The sequence below is a fragment of the Sarcophilus harrisii genome, chromosome 4, assembly GCF_902635505.1.
Source record: "Sarcophilus harrisii chromosome 4, mSarHar1.11, whole genome shotgun sequence".
Lineage (NCBI taxonomy): Eukaryota > Metazoa > Chordata > Mammalia > Dasyuromorphia > Dasyuridae > Sarcophilus > Sarcophilus harrisii.
In genome coordinates, this window is record NC_045429.1 from 354,645,575 (window position 1) to 354,657,585 (window position 12,011).

Consider the following 12,011-nt stretch of genomic DNA (forward strand, 5'->3'; position numbering starts at 1 on the left):
CACTTCATCTCTGCCCGTTTCCTCTTAAATGAGGATCATAATTGTACCAGCCTCACAAGATTATAGTGAAGTCTGAATGAGAAAGCATATAGCAAATACTTTAGGGGGCTTTTTTGTTTTGTTTGTCAAGTCAGTTGCCCAGAATCATACAGCTAGTTTTGTCTGAGGGTGGATTTGAACTTGGATCCTCCTGACTCCAGGACTAGTGCACTGTCCACTGGGCCACATAGCTGCCCCATAAATACTTTATTGTAAACTATAATAAGCCATAATGCAAATTCTATCTTTCTGTTATTGTTAAAAGATTTTGTGAGAAAATTGCTTCACTCTGGAGGTTTATACTTTCTTTGCAATTTATAGTCCAAGAGACTTGCTTGGAGCACTGAGAGGTTTGGGGTCTGACTTGCCTGGAATCCTCTGGCAGAATGTGTCATAGGCTGGACGTAAAACCATGTTTTCTTGAGCCTGGGACCAGCTCTTAGATTCCACTGGACTAGTGTTTAACCATGAGTTTCAACTTTTCCCAAAAGAGCAAAAAAACCAAGAGGAGGGAAGGAAAGCAAAACTTAACTCATCTCCTCCATTAAGCTGTGAGCTCCTTGAGGACAGGAATGAATTTTTTAAAAGAAATTTTTGATAATAGTTTTTTTTTTATTTCAAAAGTACATGCAAAGATAGTTTTTAGTATTCACTCTTGTAAAACCTTGTGTTCTAAATTTCTCTCTCTCTTTCTCCTAACTCTTTCCCCTAGACAGCAAGTAATTGATATAGGTTAAACAATTCTTTTAAACATATTTCCACATTTATCATGATGCATAAGAAAAATAAGATAAAAAAGGAAACAATGAGAGGAAAAAAGCAAGCAAACAGCAAAAATGGTGAAAATACTACGTCATGATCCACATTCAGTCCCCTCTCTGAATGCAGATGGCTTTCCCCTGTCACAAGTCTATTGGAATTGACCTGAATCACCTCATTGCTGAAAAGAGTCAAGTGACAGGGATATTGTTTGCCTTCTTTGTATCCCCAGTGCTCTTTGTGGGCAGAGGGATTCTTGGTCTACTTTTTTTTTTTTTTTTTGACCATTACCATAATAGTATGGGTAATAACTAGAAAGCTAAATCAGGAATCAGGAAGTCTTGGGTTCAAATCTTCCTGCTCCAATCCTGGACAGGTTATAACCTATCATGGTCTAAGTATATTTAAAATGGAGATAATAATAGAGCCTACTTCATGGCATCAAATAAGATAATATATGTAAAGTGCTTTGAAAATCTTCAGGTGCTATCTAAATGTCAGTCATTTTTATGGAGAGGGTGTTAACTGCCTTTTGAGCCACTTACTAAACTTGTAAATGCGAAGTGGCTACATTTGGAAAAGGCTGATAGCTCAGTCCACTGAAGTTGACATTAAAAAAAAAAAATCCTCCCATGTCATTTTGGCTCACTTGTCATGGGAGGCAGTAAGATACAGTGAAGTGCCAGGACCCGGGCTCTAGTTCCAGCTTGGCCAAGGCGACCTTGTCATTTCATTTCTCCAAGCCTCAGTTTAATCACCTATTACTTCACAGGGTCACCTTCCATTTCTAAGTCTACGAACCTATCACTCTTGCAGAGATCCTTCCTGCTGCAATCCTGGCTTAGGAAGAAAGGGGATGAATGCAGATAGTGCCAGGTGAGTAGGTACAATTGAAAAGCTTAAGAATCACAGGCTGAAGGCTGTGTGAGAATATAGAAATCTGTGCTGCTTCCAAAATGGTGCTTCTAGTGTGTGTGTGTGCCTCATCTCCCTCATCCGGGAAAACCCTAGGGAGGGCTCGGGGCAGCAAGAACTTCCTTGCTTTTGTTTTACAGCTGGTTGATTGTGTGTGATGGCTGTTTTCTGCACCAGAGCTCAAGGGATGGATTTCTGTGGTCCCAAACTATTCACTGGGCTGGATTAATCTCCTTGTTTTACCCAACCAATAATTTTCTCATTCAGCTTTGACCTGGGGGGACCACAAGTTTTACTAAGCAGAAAGCTTCCAGGATGCCTTTGGGAATATGGAAACACACCTGGCACCCACTGGGGAGAAAGGCAAAGAAAGAAAGACTCAGAATTGTCTTCCTTCCTAAGCCCTAACTCATCCAAACAAAGATGCTAAAAATGCTGTCATCTTAACACCCTTCTTCAGGGAGGGAACTGACAGCTAAGCGCTAACTCCTGACACCTCTAATGCATCCCTCCTCTCCTCCTTCTTCTCCTTTTCTTCTTCTTCCTCCTCCTCCTCCTCCTCCTCCCCATTTTCCTCCTCCTCCAACAGCAATTCTGCCAATTTATATTCCCTTATTCTTAAATTATATCAGGGGATTGGAGCTTTAGTTGTCTTCCATTAAGCTTCAGACAACTATTTCTTTGGAATTTTCCCTTCTAGTGTCAGCAGACATTGAAATGGAACTTGTGAATCCCTTATTTAACATCCCCTCCTAAGATTGTGTTACCCAATAAGCAAGTTCGAGTCCACCTTCCTCCCTTCCCACTTCCTTTGCCTAGGCCTTTCCATTCCAGGCATTTCCAGTCTGGAGACTTCAGGGATTTAAAGATTTAGAAAGAGAATTTCTTAAATGTACAGAGGCAGCTGGGTGGAATAGACTTGGACATAGAAAGATAGTTCAAATGCATCTTCAGAGATTAGCTGTGTGACCCTGGATAAATTATTCAATCTCTCTGAATCTTAGCTCATTTGCAAAATGGTTAATAGCAATAATAGTTAATAGCACTTTATCTTACCCAGGCTGTTGTAAAGATCCAGAGATAAGATATGTGGAAAAGTATTTTGCAAACTTTAAACCCTTATGCCAATGTGAACCGTTACAACCAGTCAGACCTCCTTATTTTGTCTTCTAATTTGGGGGAACTGTCTGGCTAAAAATTACAATTTCCAGTGTGAGCACATCATGCTGCACAAGAAAAATAAGATAAAAGGGGGAAAAATGAGAAAGAAACAAGCAAGCAAACAACAATAAATAGGTGAAAATACTGCACTGTGATCCACATTCAGATGCCACAGTTCTCTCTCTGGATGCAGATGGCTCTCTTCATCACAAGTCTATTGGAATCGACCAAAGCATATTTTCCAAAAACCCAGCCACTGAGAAGTAACCCCATTGAGTCAATCTGAGTCTTTACAGCAATATGATGTGCAACTTGGAGTCAGGAAGATCTCAGATCCTAAGGTAGCTGTGCTTCCCTGGGCAAAGTAATTCACCTCATTTGGTCTCAGTTTCCTGGTCTGTGAAATGAAAGAGTTGAACTCAATGGCCTGTCAGGGGCCTCTCCACCTCTAGACTTATGATCCTGGGACCATGGATATGGAATGGTAAATACCATTCAGGTATTTACTCATAGCTTCAACTATCAGAAGGTACTATAGGGCATGGCTTTAACTTTATGAGGAAGAATTACACAAGAGTGAAAAATCTCTGAGAAGTGCCTGCTTCCCTCTTCCGCCCACCCTCATCCCTGACTGCAGAAAGGAAGAGTCTGTGGGAGAAAAGGGTGGATATGAACGTCATTGCATCATCCAGATCCCAGCTGTGACCTGGCTCAGAGTTTTGTGTTTCAAAAATAACCATGGCTTACAGTTGGGGAAAAAGTAAACTGTTGCGTCTCCATGGAAACTAGAAGAGAGAGAAAGAGCTCTTAGGCAAGGCTGCTGGATTCCGGCACATGTGGCAACATGGGTCGGCTGCCAGGAGGGAATGGGAGCTGTATAACCTGGGGTTTCTGGAAGGGTGGAGATTCTCTGGAGAAGCCTAGAAGCCCATTAGCCCATCAGGGCAGACTGAAAAAGCAAACATCCTTAGTCTGATCAAAATGTGCAAAAGAAGGCCCTGTGAGTCTAAATAAATATTTATTGCAAAAATATTCGGGTTCTCTCACTGTCTTAATTTAGATTTTACTACTTCCTCAATTATTGATATTTTGCTCCTTAGGTAGTGGCTAAGTAAATATAGATCACTTTAGAAAGCCATGGTTCCATCCCCCATTACCTTAAGCCTGAACTGTTACAATAGAGCCCTAATAATTCTCTCTGCATTTGGTTATTTTTAACCGTCTCCTCCCCTCCCCAAATTGCAGGACAGATTCTTCAGAAGATGACGACTTCAGGTTCAGAGTATTCTGTCATTCTGTACGTCTAACAGTGTTGCTTACTAGCCCCCACCAATGTGTTTTCCTTTCAGTTATCAGCTGAAAGAAATGTTTTGGCAGAGTCAAAAAGGAAGCAACTAAATGCCTTTACCATAAATGGGTGCATTCTTCCCGCAGGTACATTCAGGTACATCATGCTGAGGTCCCAAGTAGAGAGGCTCACATATAGAAAATGTGTGTGGCTGGAACCAATCCATTTAGATCCAACCAAGGAGCATGCAGTTCTCTGATGCTCTCCAACACAAGGGGTTAGCCGGCAGGGGTCCTCAAATTACGGTCCATGGGCCAGATGTGGCAGCTGAGGACGATGATCTCCCTCATCCAGGGCTATGAAGTTTCTTTATTTAAAGGACCACAAAACAAAGTTTTTATTTTTACTATAGTTCGGCCCTCCAACAGTCTGAGGGACAGTGAACTGGCCCCCTATTTAAATAGTTTGAGGACCCTAGATAGGTTATATCTGTTTCCTCTCTCATCAGTGAATGTCCCCCAGTAGCTGTGGCCAGGCAGGCTGATCATTTATCTCAGTTCTAGGTAATACTGGTCCTAACAAGTTCATATCTAAAGCTGACTTTGCTGCTGCTTCTGAGGGCTGGACTCCCAGACTCTTGCTACTAAGGGCATCACTGCTGTACTGGCTGCAATGGTTGCCTAGATTCCTGAGCTCCTGGATCCTCAGCACTTTATGCTCCTGGCCCAATCTGGTTCAACTGAGGCCTTTAGTTTTTGTATTTAGATTAAAGCACCAAGGACTCAGGCCCATTTCTCAGGACCATATGACTTCAAGGAGAGACAGGCCCTTTATCCTACATTACAGCATGGATCTCTCACTAGAAGTCATTAGACAGGAATGCTATAGAAGTCACAACATAGGAATGTTATAAAAGGTCTGGTAGGTGCTGATTCAAGCCCTTCAAAGTCCAATCTGTTTCGGTCTAGTCAGCCAATGAAAAAAAACTTCTTTCAATTTTGTGGTTGGCCAACCAAAAACAATTGTAGGATGTCCATAAGCTATTGAACAAAAGTGCAGAACATCATTCAATGCCTTCAATGCTTCTAACTTACCACAATAGCTCTTCCAAACTTTTCTATCCCTCCCCAGACTTCCCACATGTCTTCCTCAACCCCTTAACTGAGAACCCTGTCTTATATTTTTACAAAAAAATGGAGGCTATTTGTTGACACTCTCTTTTTTCCCCCCTTCTCATCTCATATCAGCCACAAGCCTACTGCCCCTATTTCCTCCACCTGTATCTCACACAAAGAGGCATTTGCCAAGGCAAACCTCTGTATTTGCACAAATAATCCCATTCCAACTCATCTTCTTCAGCAGATTGCCCCATTGCTCCCCAGCAACTATGGTCACTTATATCTTCTGCCTTTTGTGGCTAATCTCCTTGAGAAGACCCTCTATACTAGGTGCTTTCACTTCCTTTTCTCTCACTCCTCTCTACAATCTGGCTTTCCAACTCATTCAACTGAAATTATTCTCTCCAAAGTTACCAGTGACCTCTTGACTTGCTAAATCCAACAGTCTGTTTTCAATCCTCATATTTCTTCACCTCTCTGCAGCCGTTGACAGTGCTGTTTACCCTTTTCCCCTTGGTTTCTCCTCCCTTGTTCTCCTACCCACCTGACCATTCCCTCTTAGTCTTTGAAATTTCTTCATCCAAATCATGTCCCACAAGGCTTTGTTATGGGCCATCTTCTCCTTTTTCATTTGGTGATCATTTCAGCTCCCATGGATTCAATGATTGAATTCATGAATTGAATTTACTATGTTAAATATACATATACATATGTGTGTATAAATATATATGTATATATTTACATAATTCTCAGATCTACTTATCCAGCCCTGATCTCTCTGCTTTCAGTCTCACATCTCTAATTGTCTATTAGCTATCTTGAATTGAATGTCCTATAAATATCCTAAACTCAGTATGCCCAGAATGGAATTCATTATCTTTTCTTCCAAAGCCTCCCCCCCTTCCAAAATTCCCTGTCATTGCATTATCAAATTCTCCATCACCCTGGTTTGAAGTCGAGGCTCTCTTTCCCACCATCATATCCAATCTGTTGCCAAGGACCATCCATTTTAGCTTTGAATATTTTTCTCATGTGCCTCCTTCTTTTCTTTACCATTGTTACCACCTGATATAGTTTATTATCACCTTATACCTGGACTGCTGCAATAGCCTGCTGATAGATCTCTCCAATTCAAAGCTTTCTCCACTCAGGTCCATCCTTTACTCAGTGATCTTCCTAAAGAGCAGGTCAGCCCAGTAGCTTGTAAACTCCATTGACTCCATATCACTTCCAGCCTCGGTTTGGCTTTTTTTAAAGTCCTTAGGCAAATTAGGTTAAATTGAAAGAGGCAGATCCTGATATTTCATTGTCTCAGTTACTTGCCCTTAGTTTGTTCTTTTCTTTCTTTTTCCTTCTGTCTACATAGGGTTTCATATACTTTCCTGTGCATGCTCTACTCAAAGAAATGTAAATTTGGATCACTGAAATTTCCTAAATTATCTTGGGTCTTACTATATTTCTTTCTTAAGGAACTAGCCTTAAACCCAAATCACTAGTAATTGACCAGCAATCCCACGTCTCAGGCCAAGTTCCACTTGGTCATTGTTTGAGCCCTGGCTGACTCAGAGTAAATACAAATAGGAATTATTTCTGTTTTAGCTAAAAATCCTAAGGAGCTTTGGCTTTCAAATTGGATTTTTTTTTTTGACTAGGTAAAAGAAGCCATTCTTTGCCTCATTTCTTACTTTGTCTTAATTAATGAATTGGTTTTAATCAGACTGAGCTTAAAAAGACCAAGATCTCCCACCACTGCATCCAGAGCCATCTTTGATCCTCCTGCTCTTGCCACTGGACCCATATGGTACTGGAGGAGAAAATAAAGTTGCTATCTTTGCACAAGCCTCTCACTTAAATCCAATTCACTTGCATGCCCTGATATCATCTCCTTGATGGTCATGGTCCTGAATGAAAGAAAACAATAACCACAATTTTCTTCCTCTCCAATATCCCTCCAGATGTCTTTAGTATAAGCTCTTTGACAGGAGGGATTGCCTTGCTTGCTTGTATCATTAGCACTTAGCATTGTGCCTGACAGAAAGTTAGTAGTCAGTAAATGCTGTTTCTCTTTGTTTGGCACCTACTATGTGCCAGACATTGGCTGGAAATATAAATACAAAGAATATAATGGAGTGAGACTTGGAGACCCGGAGGGGATGGAGCTTTCAGGAATGGGTATGAAGGAACAAGAGTGCCCTTCAGGGAAAAGCCCTGGACCAGGCAGCCATACAACTCAAAACCACAGGGGATTCTGAGTAGAATCATATGACAGCAGATGGTCAGGTCTTTACAATATAGTGAAGGTAATATAGGGTTTATTTTATTTTATTTAATTTTTTTGGATTTTTTGAGGGGGACAATCAGGTTTAAGTGACTTGTTTTAAAAACAATTGAATTGGGGCAGCCAAGTGGTACAGTGGACAGAGCACCAACCCTGAAATCAGAAGGACCTGAGTTCAAATTTGGTCTCAGACACGTAACACTTTCTAGCTGTGTGACAAGTCACTTAATCCCAACTGCCTCGGCCAAAAACAAAAAACAAAAAAACCCCAAACTTCCCAAAAAACCAATTGAATTAATTCCATTGATATTGAGGGGACTTGAGTAGTTAGATCTAAAGTCAAGCATAAGTTCATAATCTAATCTCACATGTGTGATATTGGGCAAGTCACATTATTGCTGCCTGCTTCAGTTTCCCTATGTATAAATATGTATAATATATGTATATGTATAATAATAGTATCTACCTTCCAAAGTTAATTTTGTTTATTGTTTTGGGCCAGGCAATTGGGGTTAAGTGACTTGTCCAGGGTCAAACAGCTAGGAAGTGTTAAGTGTCTGAGGTCAGATTTGAATTCAGGTCCTCCCAAATCTGGGGATGAATGCTCTGTCCACCTCACCATCTAACTGCCTCCTTCCAAACTTTTTGTGAGGATCAAATGAGATACTACTTGTAAAGTGTTTTGCAAATCTTAAAGTTCTATAAAAATGCTATAGCTCTGATGATTATAAATATTAGTATCATTATGAAAATCATGACAGATTAAGTGCCTTAGGTGACTCCCAGCTCAGAGCAACCTTTTCTTTGGGCATCTTTTCCCCTCTCCTCTCAGCTTTTTAAAGTCTACTCATCTTATTAAAACCTGCATTTCAGGAAAGGAACTAGATATCAGAACAAGCTTAGTAACTGATAACGTTTCCTTTTCAGGCATTTTATAAAGGGGGATCAAAATGTTCAGCTGAAGGGGATAAAGCTTGTGGGGAAATGTGGTTTCAAGCCTTGAGAGTAAGACAGTAGAAATATTTTGGGGGCATCCTCAAATCAGACCATTATAGGCAGGCTTTGTTCTAAGGAAGTATAAAGCCCAAGTTACAACCCTTCTGTGAATCAGCCAGGTGTGTCCATGTTATTGTCAGTGTATTAGGAAAGGCAGCAATACAAGGGAAGGACACAGCTTTTCTTTGTCTGGACCTATAAATGCATGATTTGTCCTATGGGCAGTCATCCCGAAACTATTCAGGAGAATATTTTTGGAACTGCAGACATCAGAAGCCAAGCAAAACAAGGGCTCCCACCCTCTACTTATTGAGATTATTATCAGATTAGTCTATTTTTTTTTCTGCACAGAAACCGCCCAGATAGACTGTGAGATGTCCCCATGTCTTCTTGTTGTTTGTCCTTTGTTCTCAAAAAGGACCATGACATCAGGGAGATGCTGACATGACTTGCAAGTGATTGAATTTAGGTGAGGGAGGGGTGTGGGAGGTCACCTGTCTCAGTTTCACTTCCAGAGCCATTTGGATCCAATGGCAAGATACAGTCCAAGACGACTGGAGATGGCCCTGAATGAAATGGGAGACCTTGGCCCTTTTAAGCTAAGGTCTTCAACAGGTCTCAAGTTTGATTTGAGGTCCCAGCCATTCATTGAATGTGGCAATTGTGGCAAAGATAGTCTTCTTTCACCTAGTCCAAAAAGAAAAATCTAAATAAATAAATCTGGGAAGGGAAGACCTTCAGGGTTTCTGACCAAAGCAGAAATGACTACTATTTACATTCAATCTGAGTCAATCAGGACCCAAACAATGACCAAATAGGAATTTGGCCTGGGACTCTTTGGTGGCCAATTAGACTCAGATTGGTTTTGGTTTAAGGCTTAAAGGAAAAAAAATGCTTTTAAGAGCATCTGTAGGTAAGGCCCCGTGTCTTATAAAGTTAAATAATGTGAGTGATGGAGACACCAGATAATGGCAGGCACCAAAAGTTGGGATTGGGTCATGTGAAGAATTCACAATGGCCATTCTCTTTGGCAAAAGGCAGATTTAGGGAAGAAGTTACAGAAAAAATGAAAGGAGACAGTAGACAACAGGAATGGTAAATATGAAATAGAGTTGGGAGAGCATATGAAAGGAGTTTGACTTAACAGATTTCAGACTGAATGACCTTCTTAGAGAGTGGGATCATGGAGCTAAATTGATCTTTATCTGTGCCTTCTCCATGCTTGCCTCAGGGATCAGTTTTTTTAGCTTCTCTCTGTCTAACACCATTCAGGTCCTCATAGTAAAAACATACAAACTGGATCTTTATACAACACACCCACACACCTTAAGTGCCCTCTTCATTTAAACTATCCTCCATACTATCTGACTTGGTGACTTTGTTAGCTCTTCATTCATTCAATTTCCATCTTTATGCTGATGATCCTCTGATTTATATATTCACTTCTTTCCTCTTTGCTGATCACCAGGTTACACCAGGATCACACCTCCAATTGCCTTTTAGACATCTCAAACTGCATGCCTTGTAGACATCTTAACCTCAATGTGTCCCAAACTAAATTAATTATTTTTTTCCCCCAAAGCCTCTAGCCTTCCAAATTTTCCCATTATTGTCCAGGACAACAATATCCTCTCGGTCTCTTAAAATGGTATCATGAGGTGTCATTTTCAACTCTTCACGGTCTCTCACCCCCAATTCTCCTATATCCAATCTATTTCAATTTTACTTTTATAACCTCTCTTTCATATGTCCCCTTCTCTCCTTGCCACTGCCACTACTGCGGGGCAAGCTCTCATTACCTCATTCCTGGACTATATCAGTCAGTCAATAAGAATTTATTAGATGCCTACTTTATGCCAGGCATTATACTAAGCCCTGAAGATACAAAAAGAGGCAAAAATACTCCCTGATTTCATGGAGCTCACAATTTAAGAAGGAAGACAGCAAATAACAAATATGTTCAAAATTTTGTAGGCCTGCTGATTGGTCATATTGCCTCAAGTCTTTTAAAATACAATTCTTGTTCCCCTCAGCCACCATAGTGATCTTCTTAAAGAAAATGACTGATCATGTCACTCTCCTATTTAATAAACTCCAATGCCTCCCTATTGGCTCTAGGATCAAATATAAAAATCTTATTTTTGGAGTTCAAAGTCTTTCATAATTTCCCCTCCACCCTATTCCAGTCTCTTTACACTCTTATGTACTCTGTTCTGAGATCCAATGGCACTGATCTCCTTACTGTTTCTCAAACAGGGTACTCCATCTCCTAACTCATGGTATTTTCAAACTCATGGTATTTTCACTGATTGTCTCCCATGCTCTACTTCTCCTTCTCTGCCTCTTGGCTTCCTTTAAATCCCAGCTAAAATTCCACCAACTAGAGAAAAATCTTTCTCAAGCTGTCAGTTCTAATGCCTTCTCTTGTCAAATATCTACAAATTATTCTGCTTGTAGCTTGTATGTACATAGTTATTTGCACCCCATTTTTCCTAGTAGACTGAACTCTGAGATCAGGGACTATCTTTTGTCTTTCTCTGTATCTTCAGAGCTTGGCAGCATAATGCCTGGCACAGTAGGTGCTTAATAAATGTTGAATGACTGACATACAAGAAAGTATCTAGCAGGTTATATTTTATTTCCTTTATGGTAAAATACACAACATCAATGCATGATACACAAATGTTCTGTGAATTGCTTCTTCAAAAGGGAACCTCCCACCTCTCACTGACCCTCCTAACATATTACATGGATACCTTGGGTGTTTTTATTTGCTTTACTTATAAACTCCTTTCTATCTTGAATTTTTTTCTTCCATTGCTTCACTCTCTATCTGTTATATTTGTCCCTTAGTACAGTTTGCATATGTGAGGGGTCACATACAAAGAGCCTTTTTTAGTCTATTTTGTACCCCATCAAATGAGATATTATTTGTAAAATACTTAGTATAGTACCTGACAGAAGGTGCTTAATAAATCCCTGCTTTTTCCCCTTCTCCCCCCGATCTTTCATTGTAGATTTGGTCCTCTCATTTTAGGAAATGCCCATATCCTTGTCTTCAGCCAGAATGCCTTAATATTTTTTTTCTCTTGTGCAACATATTTAGTTCTGGAAGGACAGGGGATGTATTCATCTGTGCTGCTGAGTCATGGAATCGGCTCAGGGAAAGAAGAAATAAGAACCAAGGGAATGAAAGTTGCATATGACCTAACTATTAGGGATTCTGTTGTTTTGGTTTGGGAAGTGGAAAATCCGTAGATGAATTAATAAATTGGAGCTCCTTGGTACTGGGAGATGCTGCTTTATTCTTTACCCTGCTTATTCCTTCCTAATATACTCTTTCCTGATTGACATCAATATTAACATCCTTGGGCAATTCCTGAAGGGATGCAACTTAGACTTCCTTCCTTCTGGAACCGATATCCCTAACAGGATTTGAGACCTAGACGAATTTTCA

At 40.3% G+C, this 12,011-nt stretch overlaps 1 protein-coding gene across 3 annotated transcripts in view; it reads left to right on the plus strand.

Annotated features, from left to right (window-relative positions):
• Nucleotides 1–4,488, plus strand: part of TADA2A (transcriptional adaptor 2A) — a 77,235-nt gene extending 72,747 nt beyond the window's left edge. Inside the window, exons 17-18 of one of the 3 annotated variants that reach the window (XM_023502180.2) lie at nucleotides 1,571–1,674; nucleotides 3,068–4,482. In XM_023502180.2, the coding sequence (XP_023357948.2) occupies nucleotides 1,571–1,674; nucleotides 3,068–3,134 (171 nt within the window). In that variant the 3' untranslated portion in view covers nucleotides 3,135–4,482. Of the gene's footprint in view, nucleotides 1–1,570 lie in introns of all 3 variants that reach the window. The other 2 variants (XM_023502181.2, XM_031966560.1) reach the window with 2 other exon arrangements.
• Nucleotides 4,489–12,011: the final 7,523 nt, after the last annotated feature.